This window comes from Nannobrachium achirus (genome assembly GCF_963921795.1).
Source record: "Nannobrachium achirus genome assembly, chromosome: 17".
NCBI lineage: Eukaryota > Metazoa > Chordata > Actinopteri > Myctophiformes > Myctophidae > Nannobrachium > Nannobrachium achirus.
The window spans coordinates 31,023,128-31,036,945 of NC_137824.1; the positions used below are offsets into that span (position 1 = coordinate 31,023,128).

At 41.1% G+C, this 13,818-nt stretch overlaps 2 protein-coding genes across 3 annotated transcripts; one reads left to right on the plus strand and one right to left on the minus strand.

Annotated features, from left to right (window-relative positions):
- Positions 1–2,393: 2,393 nt before the first annotated feature.
- On the minus strand, positions 2,394–5,847 carry lsm11 (LSM11, U7 small nuclear RNA associated; the record flags this gene model as incomplete). Its single annotated transcript, XM_080746664.1, has 4 exons — positions 2,394–2,717; positions 3,775–3,858; positions 3,991–4,130; positions 5,388–5,847. 4 exons carry the CDS (start codon positions 5,845–5,847, stop codon positions 2,394–2,396), a joined length of 1,008 nt encoding a protein of 335 aa, XP_080602790.1.
- A 538-nt stretch (positions 5,848–6,385) lies between these two features.
- On the plus strand, positions 6,386–13,818 carry thg1l (tRNA-histidine guanylyltransferase 1-like). 2 transcript variants are annotated; one of them, XM_080746451.1, is made up of 8 exons: positions 6,386–6,424; positions 6,831–7,028; positions 8,064–8,240; positions 9,442–9,611; positions 11,714–11,802; positions 11,978–12,085; positions 12,393–12,455; positions 13,178–13,818. In XM_080746451.1, the coding sequence occupies exons 2-8, from the start codon at positions 6,844–6,846 to the stop codon at positions 13,271–13,273; spliced, it is 888 nt and encodes a 295-aa protein (XP_080602577.1). In that variant the 5' UTR covers positions 6,386–6,424; positions 6,831–6,843; the 3' UTR covers positions 13,274–13,818. The 2 variants fall into 2 exon arrangements, with proteins under 2 accessions (XP_080602577.1, XP_080602576.1); XM_080746450.1 differs by having other exon boundaries at positions 6,414–6,641.

Below are 13,818 nucleotides of genomic sequence, written 5' to 3' on the forward strand. Positions count from 1 at the left end.
CATAAGACAAAAGTAGAGGGCATACCATTACAGTATGTGTCAATTAGCTGAAAGGTGAACGCTACAACAGCTTTAATTTAACTGATATACAAATGGCCTCTGGCTGCTTATCAGTGCATTATTGTGTTATTTGTAATAATGAGAGTAGGGGTTGCAGATGAGATTACAATATTGACACTGCACAAATATGATTTTAAATGCTTTATTTATTTATGCGCTATTGGGTTGCATGGGGGGAGGGCTTGTAACACATGGGTCTTGCAAGTTGGTACAGATCCATCTAAAGAAATTGAATATTGTGTGAAAGAGATGCCAGATGCAGATGCCATATAGCACCCCAAATCATCACTGACAGTGGAAACGTCACACTGGTCTTCAAGCAACTTCAGGGTGACATTTCTGTATTATAAATCGTTGTTTTGAGATATATTGTAATATTCTGAGATATGGATTTTTGATATTCGTGAGCTGTGTGCCATAGAAATTCAAAATTAAAACAAAGGGTTTTGAATTTCACTGCATGCGCAATGTAGGCCATCTAGAATTTTTGAAATATTACAGATTTTTTTTTCTGTAATGTCTACTTTCATGCAACACCATCATGTGATAAGATAGATAGGGTTTAAGCTTTACAGTCTATGGGTTTAAAGGAGTAGTTCACCCCCAAATGACTTTTTTTTTCTTCTATCGATTACTCATGCCATGGAGACTTGAGTTCAATAATATGTTTTGGTTTTTGTCACATTCCTAAGACAGTAATTTGATTACAATAAATGTACCCCCATTGATTCCGGATGGGGACCCAAATGCATTCGGGTCCCCATCCGGAATCAATGGGGGTGAATTTACAATAATCAATGTTTTGTCTTAGGAGTGTGACAAATACAAAAAAATATTGAACTCAATTCTCCATGGCTTGAGTAATCAATAGGGAAAAAAAGTAATGTTGGGGGTGAACTACTCCTTTAAGTGGCCTACAGGGCAGGCTACAGGATGCTATAGTGCTGTATGTAGTGTGTGAAAGGTTATGATCACACACTGATGAAGGATGGCAACATTGTATCCGATATCGTATCTGTGTACTCTCAAGTTCAACTACACTATTGTTTACCAAAGGGAGGTCACACGAGCAGGAGGAAATCTAAACGCGGCATTGTGCTGTCACACCTGTGCCCGGCCCTGCTCCTGTTCTACCAAGGTTTACTTGTCGGAACAAACGGCCCTGACAAACAAGACAAAAATGCAAGCCGCTGTCGAACACTTAACCCCATTTTGACTCTCTGGAGAGGAAGACGACTTGTTAAGTGGAGAAATAGGGCAAACTGAGACGCTCTGACACACTTTGTGAAAAATATTTCAAGTTTAGTGCAGAGTATATTAGACAATAGAGCTAGCTGCCTGCCACTGGTGCAAGGTTTCTCCTATCCCATGTATGGTTTAATTATAATTATATGAAAAATGAGAGCAATTAATCTTACATTGCGTTTGCATGCCTAATTAAGGGGGAAAGAAATCAAGGGAGTGGGGAAAAAAAGTAACTATGCTGCAGCCAACATAACATTGTAGAATAAAAAGCAATCATTCCGTTCCACTCGTCATCCAAAAGTAACCTCTGCCATCTAAACAGGAGAAAAAAAAGCTGCATCTTTAAAACTTCCATGAGCGGCAGTAAATTGTGCTTTTATGGGTAATGTGCCCATTAAAGAGTAAAGGCAATCTGAGACGTCAAGACAAATGACAGCTTCTGAGTGCCATCTGCAATCTCGAGCTTCACAAACTCAATTATTCATAATGCATTTATGAAGTCCGTTGAGACTGCGCTGTCATTCCTGTTCAAACTAACGGGAAAAGCAACATAAAGGGACAAGCTCTTTTTCACTTGACAATGGCTTCACAGATGGCATGTGACGGGTTTATACTGCCACCTGCTGGGTAATAAAAGTACATCGTTTGCACAATCGTGTCTAAATGATGGTAAAATGTATTATGGTGAAGAAGCATTCAAAATGGAATTCCCTCATGAGAAGCTAATTGATAGATGGATGGTCATTACCAAACAACAAGAGCTGAGTTTAAATAATGTATGACAAGAGTAGGCTTCTACTGCAAAGCTTTTAGCTAAAGTTGAAACATAAAATCGAAAAATAATTGAAGTTCAATTAAGTTGAAACATGAATCCTCTGCTGGAGCAGAGAAGGGCTGACATATCAACGTGATATAATGATAGCCCTTGTACTTTTACTGGTTCCACAGAACCTACTGAAGTCCAAGTGATCTTCACCAAAGGCTAAATCTGCATCCAGCCTGGAAGCACTGTCTGCTGTTCATTTTCAAAGTGAATTCAGCTGCTGCGTGATATTTTATTCAAAACAGACCGAATAAAAGGGAAATGTTCAGAGTGGCTGTGGGTTGACGAGGAGAACATTCTCCCCTCGTACAAACAGCTGGTTGATGTGGCGTGTGTGGACCTTCCCGTAGGGATGGACACTTCTCTTCTGGACTTTCTGTCCAGTCTCTGGAGCCTGGGCCTTCACTGTGGGTCCAGGCTCATCGTCTTTAACCCTCGATAGCCTCGGGTCCCTGCTCTTGGCGTCTTTCTCCCCAGTCTGTTTAGGCGTTTCGGGTTGAGGGACGCTGGTCTTCCCCTTTCCTGTGTGTTTCCTCGCTTGCTCGCTGCCCTCTTCTGGGTTTTCCTGGAGTTTCAACTTCTCAAAGAGCTGGGAGACAGAGCAAGACATTAGTAACAGACTCACAAGTCAGTCTCTCAATGCTTCGCTCAGCTAGAGACTGAAGGCAATCTCCCACCTTTCATTGTTAAAACTGTATGGAAACAACTGAGTAGATATATCATAATGGGGCAATGACATGATTTAACAATAGGCATAGATTTCTTTGCTGTACTCGCCACCGTTTTAGCAACTACCTTATATAGAAATATTAAGATGATAGGCACAGGCATGGAACTTTGAGACCATTAGTAAGTTATTAACATGACTGATACAAGCAGAGCACTCAATTAGGGTGATGAGTGCTGTCTGTGATTATGTGGGTGGCTGAGAGTACAAAGGTTGACAGTAGGGCTGTCACGATATGACATTTTACATGACGATTAATTGTCACTCAAATAATTGGCGATTAACGATTTAATTGTGTTTTTGTCGTTGATAATTACATTTCTGTTTGACTTTTAGGCTTTGAAGTTGTACATGGTAGATATGACACATAACCTAAATATACAAAGAAATTACTGACATATTTGACAACTTACTACTTAAAAAATAACTTTGATAGTGGAAATAGCGATCTACAAGCTCACAACGCGTCGCGATGCAACGCGTTGTGAGCTTGTAGATCTATTTCCACAATTTTTGACCTTTTTTTAAATATATGAACATATTTCAACATGGAAACGATTATGACGATTATGAAAAATAATCACGATTATGTCAAAAAATCACGATTAGACGATTATGTAATAATTGTGACAGCCCTAGCTGACAGTACAAAGGCCTTTAGCCAATGAGGGAGCAGCGTTCTCTGTGACGTCACCACCAACCAACGGTTTGTGTGACAATGTGTGTGACAATGTGTTGTCACATACCGCTGAACCACTTACCCACAGACAGAGCTCATCACCCTACTTGCGTGCTCTGCTGGCACACAAGTTGGCCATATTTGGCTATGAGTGCAAGTTGCAAGTTGGCACCTCGACAGAGTGCAGTCTAATTTTTGGAGTTGAACGTACGCCTGAACAGCCACCACATTATAACCCACCCGTGAAACCGTGAGGGCTTTTTCATGGTAAAAAGCCTGGCCAAGGAGAGGCTCTCTGTATGTCTCATCCACATCCACCATGGCCTGGCAAAGACAGATATAAGAAGAGTTAGACATAACAATACTGTACATAATGCCAACACTGTAGTGGACTGTAACTGGAGGATACAGGTAATTCTAACATCAGGAATGGGGGATTGTCATGAGATTACCTACCAAGTTCCAGAACTTGTCAAAAGCAACAACGAAGCCAGAGCAAATTCCACGCAGTCCCTTAAAAGTTCTGATGTGAACCTTGACACGTATCCTCTCCTCTACACAGCGTTGCAGTTCACCCAAAGGACTTCCCTTGCACACTAAAACACATAAGAGCACACACAGTAAGAGCTACAGAACCACAGTATTTTGACTTACATGACATGCGTGTGGTCGTGGAGATATGCTAGCGCATTTTCTATGGATGAAATGGTTAGTAGAGGACTATTTTTTTTTATTTTTTCAAGAACATTCTGCACGTCGTACCTGTATATAGCATAACACGGTAGAATACTGGCCTAGGTCTGTTATTATGTTACTCTCGCTATAACAAATCACAACATAAGAAATGTAAATTCACACATTTACAAAACTCGGTCCAAGGTCATAATATTTAAATTGTCTTTGACTGAGGGACTATGTGAGCATAAACAGTCGAGAACTAATAGTCTATTTATTAGAAATGCAGAATAATGCTGGGACAGTACCATTAAGTCAGTGGTTAATTTTGGTCACTTTCTATGTATAGTTTTACTCCACTAAAGTAGCATATAGGCCATCACATAGGCATATATACATTTTTACTCCACTACAACTATTGGACATCTGTAGTGGCCTAGCTATTTTGTTCATTTTGATTATACCCAGCAGAACACAGTAATATTAATCAGCCCCACTTTTACCAGCTGCAACATTAAAGTGATTAACACATTAGATTAGTGCATTACTAATAGATTAGTGTATTAATTACAATAATACTGAAATGGGCCATTCTAATTTGTGATTATTTTACATTATGTAGGCCTACTCTTTTGATGCCAATACTTTTGTATTATTTAATTCAAGTACCATTTTTAATGTATAACTTGCAACGGTATTTCTACATTGTGGTATTTTCTACTTTTACGAAAAGGATCATATCTGAGTACTTCTTCTGTCACGTGCGTTCTAGTAACATACAGCAGTGGTTCTCAAACTTTTTCAAGTCAAGGTCCCCGAAATTGACACTTTTTAGACCACGGACCAGTGATCTGCATAAGAGATGGCTCGATAGCAGTGATTCACAACCATTTTCATTTCAAGGACCCCCAGTTTGACATGGATTAGGCTACGGACCCCCATTTAATGGTTATTTCTATCTCTGAGACCCAATCTATATTGTAAAATCAATGTCAATTTAACTGAGTGTACAAATGGTTAGGGTCCATTTATACACTCTCTGAGTTACAGACCCATAAGGGTCCATTTGGTTCCATTTATACACTCTCTGAGTTACAGACAGACCCATAAGGGTCCATTTGGTTCCTATCATTTAGCTGGGGACCCCCGTCCAGGAACTTTGAGGACCAACGACATACAGAGCATCCTAGTCAAGACATTCTTGGTCTTCTTCTGCTTGTGCCGCTGGGGGGCACCACTCGTCTCCCCTTCATCCTCCGGCGCCGTGGGGTTCTTCACCATGAGCTGCTTCAGTCTCTCGATCCTCTCGGGGTCCGCGACCCCCTTCATCGCCTTCCGCTGCTTCTTCTCCACGTTCTGCGGCTTGGCGCGGCCGGGACCCCCTCTGAGGAAGCTCTCGTAGTCGGCGACGTTGTTGAAGCACTTCATGTTGGGGTAGGGGAGAGGCACGGAGGGGGAATACAGGGCCAGCAGCGGGTCGAATCTGTCCGAACACACGTCCAGCTCGTCCGCCACGGCTCCTCCGGCTTCGGCGTCTTCACGCGCGGACGTTGGGGCCGAACTTGGCGTCGGTTCGGCTTGTTTACTGCCGCCTCCTTCTGTGCAACCGGTATCCTTCTTACCTCCACTTGCCTCCATGTTTGAAACGAGCGCACGCCACGGAAGCAGAGAATCCTGGGAAATGTAGTAGCCTACATAATTATACTAGATGGATCCCATCGCCCGAAGGAAAGGTAAGTTGCGGTGTGTTTGGCAGAATGGCAGTGAGTGGTGTAAAAAGCACTGAAATGTTTTAAAAGTATCAATACTGCAATGTAGGAAGTCTGGAATTAAAAATGTACTTGTCTTGACTAAAATATCCATAATCCTAATGTTACAGTCTCCACATTTACCAGGAGGTGGCGCCAGAACATCGATGATGGGTGGAAGGACGTATACTCATTGATTGCTTTAGCGTTGCTTTAGCGTTGTCATATTATAGTTTAGTAGTATATGGAAGTATTTAAAATGGGTAGAGAATTTGAAGTCAGAGTCATTGGAAGAGATTTTACGAAACCAATTTGACGGGTTTCTTTGTTCTTTTAAAACTATATTACCGGTATTATTGTGTCCCCCGGGCCGGAACTGTCGTTGCTGGTGGTGCTGTGCGACTACTACGACGTTATTCATCGACGGACTGTACACAAACCAACGTGTGTGATGCAACGGTGTGATGGTGTGAGCCTGTTTATATCCTGAATAATATATCCATTAGATATTCAATATATCCAAATGTATGGAAATAACCATTAATGGTGTGAACATGTACATAGAACCTATGTGAATTCTATTTTGTGTAAGAAGAGCTACTAGGCTGATTGATTGATACTTTATTACCAGTACAAAGAAAAGTACTGTGGTACATAGCCTGATGGAATAACGTTCATCCGAAGGTAATGGTAATTTGCTGAATGTAACTAGATCTAGCCATTATCTTGCCTTCGTAAATGAAACATTGTTTTTGTCATCTGTGTGAAATGATTAAAAAATAGTTGCCAGATAACACATCAATGTTAATTTAGACTGTAATACTTTCCTCTGGTTTCAGTGCAGTAAAACATGTTTTTTTTTGCATTTCCCAGGAGGAGCATCCTCATGCTGACTAGGTGTTTATTCCTTGGAGCCAAGACCTGCGTTTTCACACAGTTTGGTTATTTATTTACCAGCACCAGAACCATGGCCAAGAGTAAGTTTGAGTATGTCCGAAGATACGAAACAGATGACACCTGCCTACCAAACTGCTACATAGTTGTGAGATTGGATGGACGCAACTTTCACAAGTGAGTTTTTTTTATTATCTACCTACATTATATGTCTATATAATAATGTAGGTGGGGAGATAATAGTGGACAGAGTGAAACCTTTTATTTGAATAGTCATTATACATTCTCATTAGCCGGTGAAATAATAGAGAAATTAAAATGTTCCTCATTTTGCTGGGGAATCCACCAAGGACCTCTGGGATCCTTGGATCCCACCTTGTATGGCTAATCGGAAAGCCTGGGTTCCCAAGGCTAGGCTAATCGTGACCGAAGGTCTCAGTTTTACCATGAGAAACATCACAGCTTGTCCACGTCTAGACGTGTACACGTGTCATATCTGCTATGAGGCCGATGTATCCTTGAATTTCAAACATTCCTATAACTAATCCCTGTATTTTACTCCATGATTAAGTAGGATAGGCATCCACAAGCTTTCAGCTTCAGCCTATTCCTGTTGATAACATGTAACAATGACTAAGTGAATGTATGAATTGTAAAAATGTGAGTGATCAAATAAACTAAAACTAAACTAAACTAAATGTGTATAGTCTATGGGCAAACCCATTGACCGTAAAAATGTGTCATCATGATGTCATCATGCTCTGATGTCATTGTGATGTCAGGGGAACCACTCTACAAGAATGGGTTTGCCGCTCTGACATCGCACTCTGGCTTCACTGTGATGTCACACTAACAGAATCCCTTTTATGCCCATATATGGAGTTCCCTGATGTCATCAATATTAATGATTCCCTGTTAGAGAGATCCCTGTGATGCCAGGGGGAACAAATCCCTTTTATGCCCATATATGGAGATATGAAGATCCCTGTGATGCCAGGGGAAAAATCCCTTTTATGCCCATATATGGAGATCCCTGATGTCCACATCATTGATGTCCACATCACTGTGTGGCGCGATCATAACTTTTGGGCGTAGAAATGTATACTATTATTCTGTCCCTTTTTTAATTTATGTGGATGTAATGTATGGTTCAGATAAAAATGTTATCAATATGACTATTAACAATACATTATTATTTTAACTGGTGTTCAGGTTTGCAGAGCAGCACAGCTTTACAAAGCCCAACGACAACAGGGCGTTAGGCCTCATGACCCGCAGTGCTCGCTCTGTCATGGAGGAGCTGGATGATATTGTCATCGCTTACGGCCAAAGTGATGAGTTCAGCTTCGTTTTCAAGAGGAGCACCACCTGGTTTAAGAGAAGAGCAAGGTACAGGCAGAGTGAAGCTGGGACATAATTTACTTCAGTTCATTTAAAGCTATGGCCCAGGACTTATTTTACTCAATTATTTGAAACAATCTTTATGGCAGTGTACTCTTGCATTGAGACATTTTGACTGGTGTTGTGTCATACCTACCAAGTACAGCCCTCCTGGATTTGGCAGGAGTCTCCTTTGTTTTTGACCATTTCTCCTTCCAGACTCCTGCGCCAGCATTTCTATGGTTTTTCTCCTGGTTTTGGGGGATTTCAGACATCTTTTTTGCATGACGAGTAACCCATGTGTCAATCAAAGACCCACTTATATTCAGCCACGGTTCCTTATTTGATATGCAAATCGCCAAGGCAGTATTTGATAGTTCTTTTTGTTGAAAGGTGTGATTCTGTGAGATCTAGCTCTCACTCTTGCCATGACACTTTGATTCCGGCACACACACACATGTGTTGTGTAGGACACACTACCAATTGACAGTATAAATCTACCAGTCAATATAGCTATTTGAAGCAGAAGGAGCACTGAACGATATTGGTCACTAGATTCAAAGTGGGTTCTTTATTGTAGTTTGGACATTGTTGCAATTACCTCTTTCCATCAGGAGAGGGAGACAACGGACATAAAACCTCCAGATGGTAGCTTTAAAGGTGTATTCAGTGATAATGAAAGTGGCCGGGGTCATCTTGTCCCTTACTGGCCTTACAGCATGGAAATGTTTAGTTTTTTATAGATTTATTACACCATTATAATGTTTCCGTTTTGATCATTAGACCCAGCTTCAGGATATGTATGATACTGATTTACTACGAGACTGTGGCATTTTAGGAGTTCAGTAGTTTACAATCTAGGCATTTAGCAGACGTTCTTAATTCAGAGCGACTGTGGTTCTCAAAACTTTTATTTTGACCATCATAACTAAACATCATAACATAACTACAGCCATACTCTACCCTGATTGTTCGAGGACTGGCTGGCCACCTCTGAAAACCGAATCTAGCTATGCTCGTAACACGGGCCATGGTGGAAGTCCTTATATGGTCAGCACACATTCTAGTGAGGAGAATGTATGGAAAATTTATCAATTATATTTTTATTTGAATGAAATACAATCACTGAATATACCTTTAATGTGAGTTATATTCTAGTTCTTGACATTCAGTAATTTCTACTCCCATTCCACCTCTGTTCTCCTGACAGTAAACTGATGACCCATGTGAGCTCTCAGTTCTCCTCCTCCTACGTGTTTTACTGGAAGGAGTTCTTTGGGGAGCAGCCCATTCTGTACCCCCCAAGCTTTGATGGACGTGTGGTCCTGTATCCCTCCAACCAAAACCTCAGAGACTATGTCAGCTGGAGGCAAGCAGATTGTAAGTCGGGTCCATTTATTTATGAAGCAGATTTAACTTTCATCCTGTTAAAAAATAGCCGATCTATCTAGAAGTTCACAACGTGTCACAATATAATTTGTTGTGAGCTTTTAGATTGTCTATTTTCTAAAAACAACAAATGTTGACCAATTTGCTGTGCAATGAAGACATGTCAAATCAGGACACGAATGATTAAAAATGTAATTAGATGCATGAAATAGATACCTAAAATACATTTTCACTGTGCAGCAATGCGTGAAAATAGAACAGTGGCGGATTGGACCGACGGGGGAGGCATGCGCTGTCCACAGCCGGTGTGTGTCCCCCTTAAGTCTTAGGCAGACTTATAAGCTATGGAAATAGATCTTATGCTGAATTCACAATGGCAGTGGTAGTGATTTCTCAAAATGGGCATGCCCTAGTAAATAGTCTACACTCTCCCGAATGAAGCGAAGACTGACTAAAATATGATCTAAAATATAATACAAAAATCTCACTTGTGAATGTTGCATGGCCATCCCATCGCACAACTATGTAGCAGTTTTGTAGGCACGTGTCATCTGTTTTGAAGCTTCGGACATACACAAACTTTCTCTTGGCCATGCTATTTACAACTGCTTTAAATCTTTTATCTTTTTTGTAGTTTGATACAGTAGTCAGCGTACTTCTGGTTCACTGCTGCTCTGTCTCGCCACACTGCAGCAGCGGAAACTACGTTTTTTCTCAACTTTGCTGCTCTGTGTTTTGCTGTCTGCGCCTCCAGCCACTGTGGGGGAGAGGGGTGGTAGCTCCTCTCATCAAGGTGGCAGTGTTTTGGTCACATATTTAACTATCCACAGCTGTATCCCATGTGATCGTGTTTGAATGTTTGCTGGTGTTTGTATAATTATGTACTCCTGCCATTCTAACTTCAGTCTGAAGAAGAGCAGTGTTGCTCGAAACGTCACAACATTTATTTGGTGCAATAAAGCACTTTTTCGCATGTGAGCCCACAATGTGCGAGTGCTTTTGTTTATTTTTCTAGATCTACTCGTTCGCTCAGCACCTGCCCAACTAGGGTTGGATGTGCATGTCATCTCCCTTTTTTCAGCTCCTCTCATCAGACAATGCATTGAAAGTCACCGCTTTTACTCAGAATGTGGCAGCAAATTCAGCGTTAAGACAAGATTTAGAATTGTCGGGGCGCTCGCTGGCCTACTGGTCCAGGTGCATACCACATAGTCATAGGCTCTCATGCCAGACAGCGTGTCGCGGGTCCCAATCCCGACGACCTTTGCTGCGTGTCACTCCCCATCTCTCTCCCCATTTCCTGTCAGTCCACTGTCCTATCAATAAAGGCATAAAAGCCCCAAAACAAATGTAAAAAAAGAAAGAAAAAGGAAACAGATTTAGAATTGTCAACAGAAGGGGTAGACCCATTTCAAGGATGTCCTGCCACTCTGTAATGACCAAGTCCCAATTAAACTATTTCACCTAATGTACCGAATATACATGATTTGACCAAACTGACCCCAAAACTGTGATATGAACCGAACCTTGTTTTTGATATGTATTTGTGTTCATACTAGCATTCACGAATAGTGATTTTTAGTATTCGAATTATTCTACCTCAAAGTATTCGAATATTCGACAGGACTGGCCAAACTGTCAAATATTATTAAGTAAGCAAAGAGGCGAACATTGTGAAAATAACGCCTCGCAACCCGAGGCGTTGTGAGCATGTAGATCTGCTATTTTCACAATATTTATCTGCGGAACCGAGTCACATTAAATGTAATACCTACAATTCCAAGTGCTTGTCAGGGTGGGGGTCCCCAGTTCAAATATGTTTATTTTGGGGGTCACAGCCTAAAAAGGTTTTAGAACCCCTGGTATAGAGCATTAACAAATTCATCCACCAGGGTCATTGACAACTCATTCTTATGACTTCCTATCTAGCCAAGCTTAATAAACTATATATGTTTTAAAGAGAAAACAATAAAATAAATTAAAAATAAATATTCGACGTCTGTGAACAACGTCGAATAGTGACTTTGATATTCAAATATTTGGTGAATGCCCTAGTTCATACAGTGCTTGTGTTGTGATGTGTTGTGCTCCAGGTCATGTCAATAACTTGTACAACACAGTGTTCTGGGCGTTGGTTCTGCAGGGGGGACTCACCACAGCCCAGGCAGAGGACCGCTTAAAGGTGAGTATACAGTACAATTAAGTGAACACCTGGTGTGTGTGTGTGTGTGTGTGTGTGTTTGTGTTTGTGTTTGTGTGCGTGCACACATGCGTGTTTGTATAATGCACAATACTACATAGACATTAGAGTCTTACTTTTAATCCTCTCTAATTCTTATGATATGTTTTGTTTCCAGGGAACATTTGCCGCAGACAAGAACGAGATCCTCTTCTCAGATTTTGACATCAACTACAACAACGAGTCTCCGCTTCATAGGAAAGGCACGACTCTCATCTGGGAAAAGGTGACTGCTTGCTTTCTGCAACTTTAGCGTAATCTTTTACATTAGGCATTTGAATAAAGTATCCAATATTCTTTATACTGTAGTATATTATTTCCAGTGGTGTAAACTAAAGTACTTTTTGATGCCAATACTTTTATACTTTTATTCAAGTTCATTTTGAATTCCGGACTTTTACTTGTAATAGAGTATTTCTAAATTGCAGTATTGATACTTTTACTTAAGTGAAAAATATGAGTACTTTTTCCACCACTGATAATTTCAACAAAAGCAGTGTTAGGAGCTCATACCTGCATTTCCTTGTTTTCAGAGAGAGGAAACGGTGACTAAACTGGTGAAGCTCCCTGGCGAGGAGGAGGAGAAGGAGGTGCAGGTGTGTAGGGATGGGACGATATGCGATATTATTGCTTATCGTGGTAAAAAACACTCACGATAATCGTATTGTGGAGATTTAATTTATCGTGAAATCGTCCTCCGTCATGCATTGGGATCAATTCACCTCTTATTTTCCGAGCTGGATATCCAGCACCACTTAAAGGGTTCCTAGTGTACGCAAGTATGGAAAAGTTAAACATCATAACATAACTACGGCCATACTCTACCCTGATTGGTCGAGGACTGGCTGGTCACCTCTGAAAACTGAATCTAGCTATGCTCGTAACACGGGCCATGGTGGAAGTCCTTATATGGTCAGCACATATTCTAGTGAGGAGAATGAATGGAAAATGTACCAATTATATTTTTATTTGAATGAAATACAATCACTGAATATACCTTTAACTGGTCGTTCGTAAATAAGCCACACTGAACGCACTCTACACACACTCACTACACTGAGAGCACACCCGGTGCGCGTTTCCGAACGCACCCATAGATAGATAGATAGATAGCAGGGGTGGACTGGGCATCTGGCATACACCTGGTGGGCCGACTCTATTCTGTTGCAACACGTTGTGAGCTTGTAAATCTACCATTTTTTGCAAATGTTCCGCCCCAGGATAATGGATTTTGATTATCGCGATAATATCTTAAATTGCGATTTCTTTTCTCACAATAATCGTGATATGAAATCTTCATATGGTTCCATCCCTACAGGTGACACGCAGCAGGAAGAGCGTGCAGGCTCATCACTGTGACATCATAGGAGAGCAGTTCTGGGAGGAACATCCCGACATCCTGGAGGATGATTAGTCGCTGGTGACCACTGTTCTTCTTGAAGGACAAGAGGACACATGTTTTAATGTTAGGGGGACCACCACCGTTGATGAGGACCCATGCAATCAGTGAATCTCTTCAGACAGAGACAGACTGATATGGAGGATGACAGTTTGTCAAATAATATCCTCTTACCCATGACTCTTGTTTCCCGTCGAGTCTCGTCATGTCAGAGTTCTGTTTGGCGTTGGCGTCGATCCACAGCGTTGCTGATTGACCTTTTGCCAGAGGTCTCTCGCGGTTTAAAGCTACAATCTGTTTGTTTTACAGCTTTTTTTCTTACTAATGCCCATTGTGTCTTTCCCGACAGAGAGAGTTAATTACAACGATGGCCGAAATGCAATAAAGCTGGTGTTTCGTCCGCTTTAAATAACGTTATTGACATTGTCAACGTGTCAGTGTCTACCCGACACCAGGGTCGAAAGATGTCTCCTCCAACAACTGCAGATGTGCTGGTTTTATTGTAATAACATACTCTACCATACCCATTGTTTAATGTAACATGTTATTCTTTGACATAA